Genomic DNA, 12621 nt, shown 5'->3' on the forward strand with positions numbered 1-12621 from the left:
ACATTAGATTGATGAAAACAACAAAACATAATTAGAAAATGTTATAAAACACAAACATACTTTCATCTCTCTTGAGCAGTTCATCTTCTTCTTCAGCGTCCCCCTCTCCTTCAGCTTCCCCTTCAGCATCTCCGTCAGCCTCGGCATCAGCCTCAGCTTCAGGTTCGACCTCAGTTTCGTTGACGTCCATGGCGGTGGCATCCGCACCCTCAAGGCCTTCCTGAGTCTTCATCTCTCCACCGGGAAGAATCTAGGAGAATAAAACGGTTTTTTATAAATCATCTACCAAAGGCAGTCGGGTTGTTTCTAGCTAAAACATATGCTGAACAATCACAAAATCACTTAATCCTCTAAAACTGACAACTTTTATAGTGCTGTGGTTTAAAAAGCTATTTCAAATATTTTTTTTAGTACATTGAGCCGCCTTAACTATATTTTAAACATAGAAGTCTTTGGCACAATTCTGTGACAAAGTCATTTTATTGTTTCCCTCAATCTGAAACTTATTTTTCATGATGGAATAATAAAATCCTCTGAGCCTCTGGATACTCTGAGCTATACAGTGATTTATATTACCATGTTGCTTTTAAAACAATCCTATGTAGTTTCCACAGCTGTTTCATGCTTCGGTCGGGACTCACCCTCAGCCGGCACCACGTGTTTAGTTACTGTCTGGTCCACCAGTACAAAATTTTTTGTTTTGTGTTAATTTACTTATTTTTTTAACTTTTGACGAACTCCACCACGAGGAATATTTAAATGAAATTCTAAATGACTACTTGACATTTTTCGACCTGATGTGCTCCATTTGAAGCATGAAACAGCTGTAGTCCTGACAAACTATAAATGGCTCGTTTTGGCAGTAACAATGTAATATAAACTACTATATACTTATTTTCGTACAATATTTTTACGGGTATAACAAACAAATTCTATTGTAATTAGTGCATTTTCATCACAAAATTTATTTATTTACAATACAATGATTTCAACCAAACTTACCATAAGAAATTCCGGGAGTAAGGAAGGGTATGATTGTCCACATAAGTCAATGAAAGAGGTATTAAGGGATTCAAGGAAATGAGGAGCTGAATATCTTGCCTGGAAAAATGCAAAAGCTAAGCTAAATAAAACAAAAATTTCATGATGTAATTGAATATCAGCTATTGAATATAGGTCGCATCATATTTCTTAAGGCCGTATAATATTCCTTACCTATAACTAATACTAATCCTAATAGCAACAAGCTTGTTATGATCATTTAATTTTGAAATAGTGAGACTAGTAATCTGTTTAAAGGTGTCTACCAAAATTTTACTGTAGTTTAATCCATTGTCAAGTTTGGTAAATTTTAGGTTTCTTTTAGTCAAAAAGAAACCATATTCATGCTTATTTTACATTATTGTGAATCGATGTAAATTCACCCGTTTCAGATCGTGATACATTTCCACGACTTAGAAACATAAGTCCCTTTAAAATAACACTGAATATGAGAAGATGCACTCATGTTACGTACAATTGGCCTTTCCTTGGCAATCTTCTTGATCATAGCCTCCAGGTACTCAGGTAACTTGTTGATAGGGTTGTTGCTGTGAGTGAAGAAGTGTGTGGACTGAAGAGCAAGCAGCCTCAACGCTCGCCAACCAAAGTTCCCGTCATTTACCACTCTGCGATTAAAACATAAAAATTATAGCTAACAAATTTTAAAAACCAACAGCACTACTTTTGATTAACACCTTGCCTACCAAAAGTCAGCCTCCTCCGTACCAGTGACCTTGCGTCACTTGATAGTATGTGTAATTTAATATTTTAACAGTACAACAATGAGAGAAAAATATACATAGTCTTTCTTTATGAAAGTGAAATTGCAACACTTCTTCTGACTTTTGATGATCGATTCTCAATACCGATACCAACGAAAAGTATCGGTGGTATCTAGAATCGGCATGGAGAATCGAGACATCCCTAGTTTTATCATTGAAGCATGGTATTTGGATTTACGGTAAAATAAAATCTTAATAGTTTGACACGGGCTGAGATGACATGACGTATCGGTAGCAGCCACAGCCAAGGTAAAAAACTAGAGCCTTTTTACTGTTTTTGTGTATGCTCAAAACTTTAACGATCCCATTAATTTATATTTTTTTCTGACCTACAAAGTGAAAAGTATTTGAATATTACTAAATATTTTATATAGTCGAAGTCAAAGAATGTACAGGAGATGTAAGTGTGTTTATTTTTGTAAAGTATTCATATACTGTTCATTTCATTTATTTGCTTTATCTCGTGTTTTAAAGACTCCCTGTGTGTAAATGTCCAATGTACTCCCTATAGTTCGACATATGGATAGATCGACACCCCCTTGTTCCATAAAGTGTCAAAACAAGGTTCTACTTTTCCATCACTGTCTAAAATAAATTTTTTAAATAAGAATGTACTTTAGATGAAAATCTTGGAACCAAAAAATGTAAAATTGACGCTTACTTATACTGTTCTTCCACCATGGCTGAGGGATCAAACTGTTCGATGGCCTCCTTGAAATACTCCTCCAAGGACATGAGGAAGTTTCTTTCAGGAGCTCTACATGCCTCAAGGTTGTCTGTATTGTAGTTCCACAGCTTAGTGAGTTCCGGACTGCAAAGGTAAAAAAATACACTTAATATGATGGACAGATGACGAAAAGCAAAGAAATGTGACAAAATTATTTGAACAGCATATTCTAAAACTGTACGGGGTTTTTAACTTACTAGCCTAACTCTACTCTTGATCACAGATAAAAGAACGTAGAATGTGAAAGAATGTGTACACAGTCATAACACTTTAGGGGTGGTCATTAAATGCTTAAATTACATCGGAGATTTATTGCTTTTTGCTTTTCATACAGAAAAATATATATTTACATTAACTAAAGTATTTTTTTTTAGTCTATCTCAGATAAGTAAGGTACAGAGGAAACATTCATTAGTACACTTAAATGGTATCTAGCACTAGTCGCTTGTTAAGTCCAACACTGCTTCCCTCAACCTTATCTAATACAACGCTCACGGTGGAAGAAGACCCTGTGCTCTGTGCGATAAGAATGTCCACACAGTTCCCGACGCTCAGGCTATTCCTTGCTCGTCAAAAGTATATTTCTGACACAGCATACTAGAGTTGAAAGCACAAGGTCACTGCATAACTTCATATTTTTTTGTGGTGTTTCCGGACCAATTGATTGACAAATAAATAATACCCCCGCCGCAGCAAACCTGCCGACTAAGCGAATTTCCATTTGTCAGAATTGATTTTCAGTTAAATATATTTTAATAACATTAGGTTTAACGAGTACCTAGGTTTGCTGCTACAAGGAAACTAATAAAGTGTGTTTTTGAGTACTATCTAATTTTCTCCGTTACTAATAATCGAACAAAAATACTTTTATATACTAAATTATTTGTTTTTTTAAGCTCTTTAAAAAGGTATAAAGAGAAATCGGGAAATTTTGTGTTTTGAGGGTCAAAAGTGAGAAAAACCAATTTTTACCCCATAAAACCCCCCGTTCCCATGGTCCGATCGTGCTGGTTCGCGAACTCATTCAAGTTTATCCCGCTTTACACCTTTAAACCAAATTTCATCAAAATCGGACAAAAATTACTCAAGTTATCGCGTTCACGGACGTATATATATATATATATAAGTCTATATATATATATATATATATACATATATAAAAATTTGAACGAATGGTGTTTTTGGCCTCTGGGGACATCGAAATGAAAAAGTAAATCGGTCCCGGGTCTAGGTCTTACCGTGCCACCTACGGTAATAGCTACTTCCCTATAGGGAAATTCGCTAAAAGGTTAAAATACCTGATTGTCGCCTTGTGGTCCAAAGTATTGTCCTAGTGGATTATGTACATTTCGGCGCGAGCGCCATCGTCGGATCCGTATAAGAACTATTAACTAAACTTCCCTGAAGAGGTGCGTAAAAATTCCACAACACAAAACACACATGACATCATTTTTGATGCAATCTTTTATTTATTCGTCACTGCATAACGACGATCTATAAGCAAGTTTCCTCGTTTTCTGTGGTATTCCTCCTTAATCAAATCATTAAAGTATGCCTTAGTGTTGGAGGATACCTGGATAATTCATTTAGCCTATAAAAACTGTATAAAAAACTTGACTTGCTCAAAAGTTGGATACAAACATTGCCCACTAATTAAGATCCACCACACTTAGACTTTCATTCTAATTACTCACTGTCCCATGTAGAATCTTTTTTGTGCAGTTGCATCCCTGATGATGTCTCCTAGACGTTTCCTTCGTCTTCTAATTGGTTTCCGTTCCTCTTCAAATTCGTCAACAGGAGCGACAGGCTTCTGAAGTTCTGGACACCCGTCGTTCTTCCAGTTGTTCCAGAACTCTTCTCGCTAGAAGTACATGTTTACGTTTGTGTTAAAATCAACAAATGTAATCTATTGTAAATTAATACTTATATTCACAGACTGTCCTAAACAAACATATTCTTTGAAAAGTAAAAGGCTATTGCATTGTTTTGCCTTGGACACAAGTTTTGAACTCAATTGAAATGCACAAGTTGCGCATGTGAGTCCCTTCATCAAATACTAATAGCTTGTATAACACATTTAAATTCACCTGTTACGACCAATAAGTCCTTCTTAAAACATTAGCGCACAAAGGACAAAGCCTTTGCTTTTACATGGTTCAACAAAATTTGTATGTGGAATTCACATGGTCAAAACAAGTGTCTGGTTGGGAGGGTCAGCCTTTAAAGTTAAATTGCCAATGGACACTACATCAACTTTTAAAGTTCTTAGAACAGAGAAGATGCGCTCTAAGCGCATAATTTGTAAGGGAGGTTTAGATGTTATTGTGATGATGAAGATATACAAAATCAATACCGCTAGAATGTGCTGAATTGTCCTAGCAAACTCTTCACCATCAGGAGGCGTGTCCTTCAGTAGGCTGTACACCTTCTCAGACGTCTCCTTCACCCATTCACCTTCATTGACCTTCAACTCTTGATTATCACTGGAAAAAAGATAACAGCAATGTCACCAATGAAGTTCTACAGAATGTGAAGAGTGGCCCACAAAGAGGGTGCTATTTTTCAATTAACATACCAGACGTATTGAATAAGTTACACTACAAACATAAACTGTACAGTTGTTATAAATACTTATGTAATAAAATCAGTATTATTTGATTCTGATAATAGTTTTAGTCATTTTGATAAAATACATAGACAGCGGTGGGAGGAACAGTGATATTTTATGGGGAAAATGACAAAAAGTTTAAATAATTTGCATTTCAATAACAGTATTGGGGGATGCACCCTTTTGTTTCTAGTGAAAAACAATTGTCATTTGAGTAGTTTTTGTGAAAATCTGTTACTTTATGGATTTTTATGGAAAAACACAATTAAAAATAAAAATTGCCAAAAAATGAATACACACACAGACACAACTTAGAAAACCACATTCGGGTTCAGGAGGATCCAAAACGGATATCCCCCCCCACCCCTACAACTCAAACTTAAATCTTTTGATGAAAACAATACTTTCTCCGTATACTTTCTGAAGGTGGAGAAAGTGAAAATTTACAATTGACAGACACATTACATCTACTCCAAATCAGGATTGTTTTATACGGACTTATAAGACAAACTTATCTCTCTTGAAAGCATTGTGGAGGACAATTAATACGACATGTCAATCAATCCCCAAAGCATCCAGTTTTATCAGTTTTAAACTTATCGCTCAAAATGTCTAAATGTATAAATTCACCTACCCACATCAGTGAGAATCTCAAACGCTCATTAAAGTATTGACAAGTTTCACAGAGTTCAATAACTCACAGAAAATACACAACGTACCTTTTAAATTTAACAGTGGCGTTCAGGTATTGAAACAGTATTAGGAACTGGACGAGCACATATCTGCGGAAGTTCACATCACTCAGTTGCAACTCTAGCAGCTTGATGTTAGTGAGGAACTTGGCGAAGTAGTGCTCCCTGTTGATGGTCTCGGAAACCATACTGTCTGCGGAGACTAGCTTTTGCTGAACGCCTTCCAGCTTGAAACTCTTGAACGCTTGTAGAACGTTCTCTGTATGCTGCAATGTAAGAGTTTCTTTATTTGTGTCACTGGTTGGTATATCCTTAATTTATTATGTCATGAAGAAAAATTTTTAATTTCTGATTTTATACATAAGCTCAAATACAGTGGAAAGGTAACAATGTTAACTATTAAGGAACGCGGCAGCGTTCCGCCCCGCCAAGTCCCCCAGCGGTACACAGCTGCTGCAGTGTATATATATACTTGACGTGACAAAGTGGCTTTTTCACTCGTCTATAGCTCTGAAGAAACAAAAGCTATTAAAATAATTGTTCATCTATTGGATAGGGGCACTCATCCTCAACAAAATAAAAAAAAGAATTTAAAAAACTGTTGTGTTTGAGCCAAGAAAAACTAGTTTGAAAATTCACAAATTTTCCGTGTTCTCCTTCTCCTCCTTCTCCTTCTCCTTGAATGTTGACGGACCTACAGCCCAAACCACTGGCTCAATTTTAATGTTCTTTATGTTGTTTGAAAGCCCTTAACGTGTAGATGTGCCTTTTGAGGGTCTCAAGTCGGTGAGTTGAACCATAAACCCTTGGCAAGCCCTCAAAGTACGATTTTGGCCCATTTAAATAACATGGGATTAAAATCAAAACAAAAGAAGGACCAGCTGCGATTAAATCTCAATTAATTTAAATGTTAGAGAAATTCATAGGAACAGCTGAAAAATTATTTTAAAACTTTCATAAAGTATTTTTTCAGGTATACCGAATGATTTGAACTACTTACTATATAAAATTACTTAGAGCAGTGATATTCCCCGATACTTTCCATTGAAAAATGCAGTGTACCGATGGTACACTGGTACAGCAGTTCGTCATTTTTAACAGTTTAATACTACTTATCAAAACATATGAAACCTAGTAACTTGAAACTTAGTACTAGTACTAAGGTTTGTTTTATGTTTTGATACACTAAAACAAATAAAAGAATCGGGAAAGTCACTTTACGTATGTTAAACCAGCAATTAAAATGTAAATATAGGATTAATTAGTTTTTCAATATTCGTTTTGCCTTATGCTATTTCCAACAAACCTAAACTGTTTGATTACATTTTTACTTCTATAATAAGGGCTCAATTTACACTAGTCTTTAGATATACGGGTTTAATTATCAGAACACTTATGTAACACCAACGCATTTTATGTTGTTCAAGATGAACATTGCTGAATTTACAGCCCCAGACACAGAACCTATATTAATGGATGATGACTAGATTATACAGTTTCAAAGTGTGTGTTTAGTTTAAAATAAACATATTCTTGACAAAATCATAAATAGAAACAACCACCCTGTTGACTATACGTTTAACACATGTTTTCAAAAACTTCCAACGTAGCAATTTTTGTTAAATAGTAATTTTGGTAGGTGTGTCAAAAAGTTTTTAATTGGTTTATAGCAGATAAGACCAAAAAATGTAGAATTTAGTTCTACACAAACAATATTATTGAAATGAAATGAGATGTAGTTGTGCCGTGGTCTATATATTTCACCCAAACTATTTATAACCATTTTTAATTACCAGCTGTAAATAAAAAAAATTTGATGTCTTGTTTATTTTTACAAAAAGAGCAGCATTGTTTATGTTTAGTGAAGAGATCTAGTTCAAGAACATTGAGATGATTGAGAACATTTCTTAGGATCATTTGGTAAGATACCACGTCCATGTTTTAATTGCATTTACTTTCTTTCTAATCTAACATCAGTATGCCTTCTAAAGAAAGACTGGCAAGAAAAAGAAAACAAGAATGGTATTTAGAAAACGCCCCTGCTATAAAAAAAAGAAAAACAGAAGAAGCTAGCATACAATCCACTAATAAGAGTTCTACTTCTAAAGCTTGGTACCTTGAACATGTTAAAGGAGAAAAATCCAAAGCCAGAAAACGTTATCTAGCTAATATTGAAACTGAGAGGTTAAGAAAAAGTGTGCAGTACAGTGCTAATCCTGAACCTCACAGAGCTAGGTTGCGGCAGCAATATTCTGCTAATCCTGAGCCACACAAGGCTAGGAAGCGTCAGCAGTATTCTACTGATCCTGAGCCACACAAGACTAGAGTGCGTCAGCAGTATTCTACTGATCCTGAGCCACACAAGGCTAGGAAGCGTCAGCAGTATTCTACTGATCCTGAGCCACACAAGACTAGGAAGCGTCAGCAGTATTCTACTGATCCTGAGCCACACAAGGCTAGAGTGCGTCAGAAATACTCTACTGATCCAGAATATTATAAAGCTAAACAACGTTTAAACTACGGTGCAAAACAAGAAATGAAACAATCTAATCGCAGGAGACGTTACAAAGTACTTTGTGCAAAACACCCTGGCCACTTTCGCTTGCGATATAAACTTAAGGTTTTTCACGAAAGGGTGCGAAAGTGTGCAGCCTATCAAAGCAGACGCTTTTTTTTTAGAAATAGATCTGATGGGAAAAGAAAATCATTACAAAATGCAAAAAGGAAAATTAAAAAAACTGTTGCAGCTTCACATATTTTCTTGGGGAAAATAAATTGTGAGAAAATAGCCAGACTTATAGCAAAGAAAATACTTGAGCAAGGTTATACCAAAAGGTTGCTAAGGGCTAAAGAGCTCTTGAAATGGGTGTTGCATGCTTATAAAAATTACAAAAACAATTTCCTTAAGCTATTTGTTAGCCTGCAAAATCGTGCTAAAGAGTCTCTTGCTAAGCTATCTGCAACAAGCACGTTTGAAGACAATGTTGAGGCGTTGTGTGGGCACAGTCTTCATGTTTCCACGTCGGAGCCTTATTTGTGGGAGTTTACGTATAGAGTGTTTCCTGGTAAACAAATAACTGTTGGTAATGAGCCCAGCACAGCTCATAGTTCTCCAAAGAAACAGTGGAAATGCAACTCAGATATGTGCTTCATTGAGCCTGACCACTTAGAGCAACTTAAATCTCTTTACAATGAAATAGTTGCCAGCTCTCTCACTAAAGGTTCTAAGCTTATTGTCAGCATGGGAGAGCACTCATGTCAAAGTGGTGTATCATCTCGTGTAGGTGTTCATCCTCACTCTTTGGACTGTTACTCAGGAGCATGTGTTTCGAAACTTCCTTTTCTGAGAACAATCTATCCTCACTTTCCTGCAATTCGTAGTCTTGTCTCCAAAATTTACCGACTGTTGAAAATAACTAAGAAGATTATGCTAATTAAAAATGGTATTCTTAACGTGCAGGTGAACGTGTTGTTTTCGATAGAAAGGGAATTTAAAGAGCAAACAAAAGCCTTTCTTACAGATGACACAAGTGAAAGCAAGGTCCCTGAATCTGAGTCTCAGTTGTTCGAAAAATATCAAAAAGCATTTGAGGCATTGGAGAAGCGTTCTTCTGAAACCCCAGTGTTTCCCTGTGTCTCATGCGATAAGTTGTTTAGTAAGCAGCAAGTAAGCCTTTTGAAAAACCTAAAAAATCAAATTGTAGGACACATATGGAAAAGAATAAAAGACATAAAGAAAGAAGAGTGCAAAACAGGATGGATTTGTCGGGGCTGCCTCGAAAAACTAAGGAAAGGTCAGATGCCTCCTACTTGCATTCTTAACGATCTCTATGTTTGTGCGCAGCCGAAAGAGCTAACTTGCCTTAACAGTTATGAAAAAGTTTTAATTCAGAGAGCCAAAGCATTTCAGGTTGTTACAAAAATGAACACAGTTGGGAAAAGAACAAGTCGAGCTCAGCAACAAATTTCTAAAGTCGTTGGAAGAAGTTTTCATTTGCCACTACCCCTTCAAGAAACCCTGCAAAAATTGCCCAAACCAAGTGACCCTCTGAATCCAAACCACGAGCTGTACGTTTTGGTCAGAGGGGTACCGACCAAAGCAAAGAAAGTTTGGCAAATGTTGGTTAGTGTGGATAAGGTACACGCAGCCTTAATTTTCTTAAAGAAAAACAACGCTCATTATGGTAGCATCGTACTACCTACAGATCCAGAAGGACTCTTCAACCTTAATGATGACACAAATTTGTTTCAATCTACCCATCAAAACGAACTGCCACCTCAGGAAATACTACATAGACGTGCTATATTAACTCAGGTAACTCACGAGGAATGGGATTCAGAAGAGTCTCACTATACAATCCACGCTCTTCATGAGTCAAAATCTTATAGTGATGACACCGAGCTCTATAAGATGCTGAAAGTGAATGAACCTCCGATTAGTCATGAAAACAAAGAGATTGACGTGCTTTGTTTCCCTGATTTGTATCCCGAAGGTAAATTTGGCCAGTTTCATTCCAGAGAAACTAAACTCTCTTCTGCTGAATTTATCAAATGTCGGTTGCTTTCAAAGCATTCTCAGTTCAGACTGAATCAGCAGTACCTTTTTTATTTGCTGCACGATGCAAACCTTCGGCAGTTAAGACAAGGAGTATTCCACAAGCTCAACGTCACTGGATTCAGTGGCTCTCTTAGTGCTAGAGACTGTTTGAACAACCTTGCATCGGGAGAATTAGAGGGGAACCTGACATCAGTATTCTCCAAACTCAGGAACACTAGCCAGTACTGGATACAGCCTAGAAATGATGTCAATTGCATGGCTCAGCATTATGGACCAGCTACATGGTTTTTAACCATAAGCCCAAGCGATTGGAACTGGGATGACATGGCATTGTTCATTAGGGAAGTTAACCGGAGTGTTCCAGGCGCAGAAAAAAAACAAACTAGTGAACTTGTGGCTATGGATCCTATCAGTGCGTCACGGTTTATCCATATAAAGTTCAAGGCAATGTTGGATTTTATTGTCTCTGATGCTGCTCCTTTAGGAAAAGTAAGTCACTACTTCTACAGGCGAGAATACCAAAGCAGAGGTCTCCAACATTTCCATCTTCTTCTGTGGGTAGAAAATGCTCCTGTAATGGGGACGTCCAGCAACGCAGAAGTAGCCGACTTTATCCTTAAGTACATTACTTGCAAGGTTCCAAATGCATCCGTTTCACCTACTCTCAACAACAGAGTTACAAGTTACCAAATGCATCACCACAACTCGTACTGTATGCGGACAAAGAAAACCAAAACCGGGTTTCGTAAGGCTTGTCGTTTCGGGTTCCCCCGGCCAATCACAGGGAATCTTGTTCTGCGTGACGTTGTCGAGTCTGTAGCTGGCAGAAAAGCTCTCAAGTCTAAGTCACGTCTTTATGACCTACCCAGAACACCAAGCGAGAGCTTTGTCAATGACTACAACCCGGCCGTGTTGCTAGCTTGGAATGGAAACGTGGACATCCAGTATGTAGGCGAAAGCACTTCTATCCTACATTGGTATGTCACAAAGTACACTACCAAAAGTGAACAAAGTCATGCTGGCCAAGTTTTTACAGAGATTAATTCTACAAAATCATTAGCTAGTAGACTGTTTAACGTTGGCCTTAGAGCTTTAAACAACCGTGAGTGTGGTTCTTTAGAAGCTAGTGACACACTGTTGGGCATTCCATTGTACGGCACGGACCCGGAGACAACAATAAGATGGTTGGATGTAGGCATGACCAGACGCAAAAGACTACAAAAAATCGACAAGATACGAAGTATGGACCCAAGTTCAACGAACATATTCTACGAGTCGTGGGTTGATGACCACTACCCAACTAGACCAGACGAACTAGAAGATATGAACTTATACGACTTTGTGAGATGGTACGATATAGCTGCTCAACCACCTAAAGGCGACCGTGAAGTGCATAAGTTGAATTCAGGCAAATTCCTCACTAAAAGAGTCAGACCATGCTTACTGAATCACTATAAGTACAGCCCCACTCAGGATCCTGAAAAATACTACCATGCATTACTTCTTATGTTTCTTTGTTGGAGATCTACTGATGAGCTGAAAGAGTCTCATGAAACATACACAGATGCTTTTATGGCCAAGCGGACACTTCTCACTCAAGCCTTCAACTATGACAAACGTTTAAAAGACATTATTGCGGCATCGGAGAATGCAAGAGACAAAATTCAAAACCGAGTTGAAGAGATCAATGCAGAAGAAGGAGAGGTTGCTGATCCATCCAATATAGCCTTTCAGCCCTTTAATGAACCTGTCCCCGCATCCCAGCCTGTCAGGGACAGCAATTGGTCGCCGAATGACGAGCCGTTTGAGAAAAAATACCAAAAACTCAATGACGACCAAAAGAGAGTGTTTGATTATGTCAAACGAGTTGTTGCAAACTCTGATGGGACAGATAAATTTCTCAGACATTTTGTAAGTGGTGTGGGAGGTACTGGTAAGAGTTTTCTCATAAAAACTATCAGCTCTTGGACTAAAAAATGTCTTCAAGCCTCTACATCAATATCAGCTCCCACAGGACTAAGTGCTTACAACATCAATGGTTCTACGATCTACAAAGTGTTTCAGCTGCCAGTTGAGCATGGAAAAACTCCAAAGTACAAAGCTCTTACTGATGATGTTTTAAAAATGTTGAGATCCAACCTGAAAGATGTGGTGCTCTTCATAATAGACGAAGTGTCCATGGTCTACAATCTAACATTGATGTACATAAA

The 12621-nt window shown here is 37.4% G+C and overlaps 1 protein-coding gene across 1 annotated transcript in view; it reads right to left on the bottom strand.

Moving 5' to 3' along the window:
* Positions 1-12621, bottom strand: part of LOC129002042 (THO complex subunit 1-like) — a 51920-nt gene that overhangs the window by 3748 nt on the left and 35551 nt on the right. The window contains exons 7-12 of the mRNA XM_054429554.1: positions 5881-6119; positions 4907-5036; positions 4245-4414; positions 2485-2634; positions 1517-1667; positions 61-250 (exon numbers count right to left, since the gene is read on the bottom strand). Of these exons, the coding sequence (XP_054285529.1) occupies positions 61-250; positions 1517-1667; positions 2485-2634; positions 4245-4414; positions 4907-5036; positions 5881-6119 (1030 nt within the window). The remainder of the gene's footprint in view (positions 1-60; positions 251-1516; positions 1668-2484; positions 2635-4244; positions 4415-4906; positions 5037-5880; positions 6120-12621) is intronic.

The sequence above is a fragment of the Macrosteles quadrilineatus genome, unplaced genomic scaffold (assembly GCF_028750875.1).
Source record: "Macrosteles quadrilineatus isolate MER2022 unplaced genomic scaffold, UCM_ALF_1.0 Scaffold_9__3_contigs__length_116548681, whole genome shotgun sequence".
Classification (NCBI taxonomy): Eukaryota; Metazoa; Arthropoda; class Insecta; order Hemiptera; family Cicadellidae; genus Macrosteles; species Macrosteles quadrilineatus.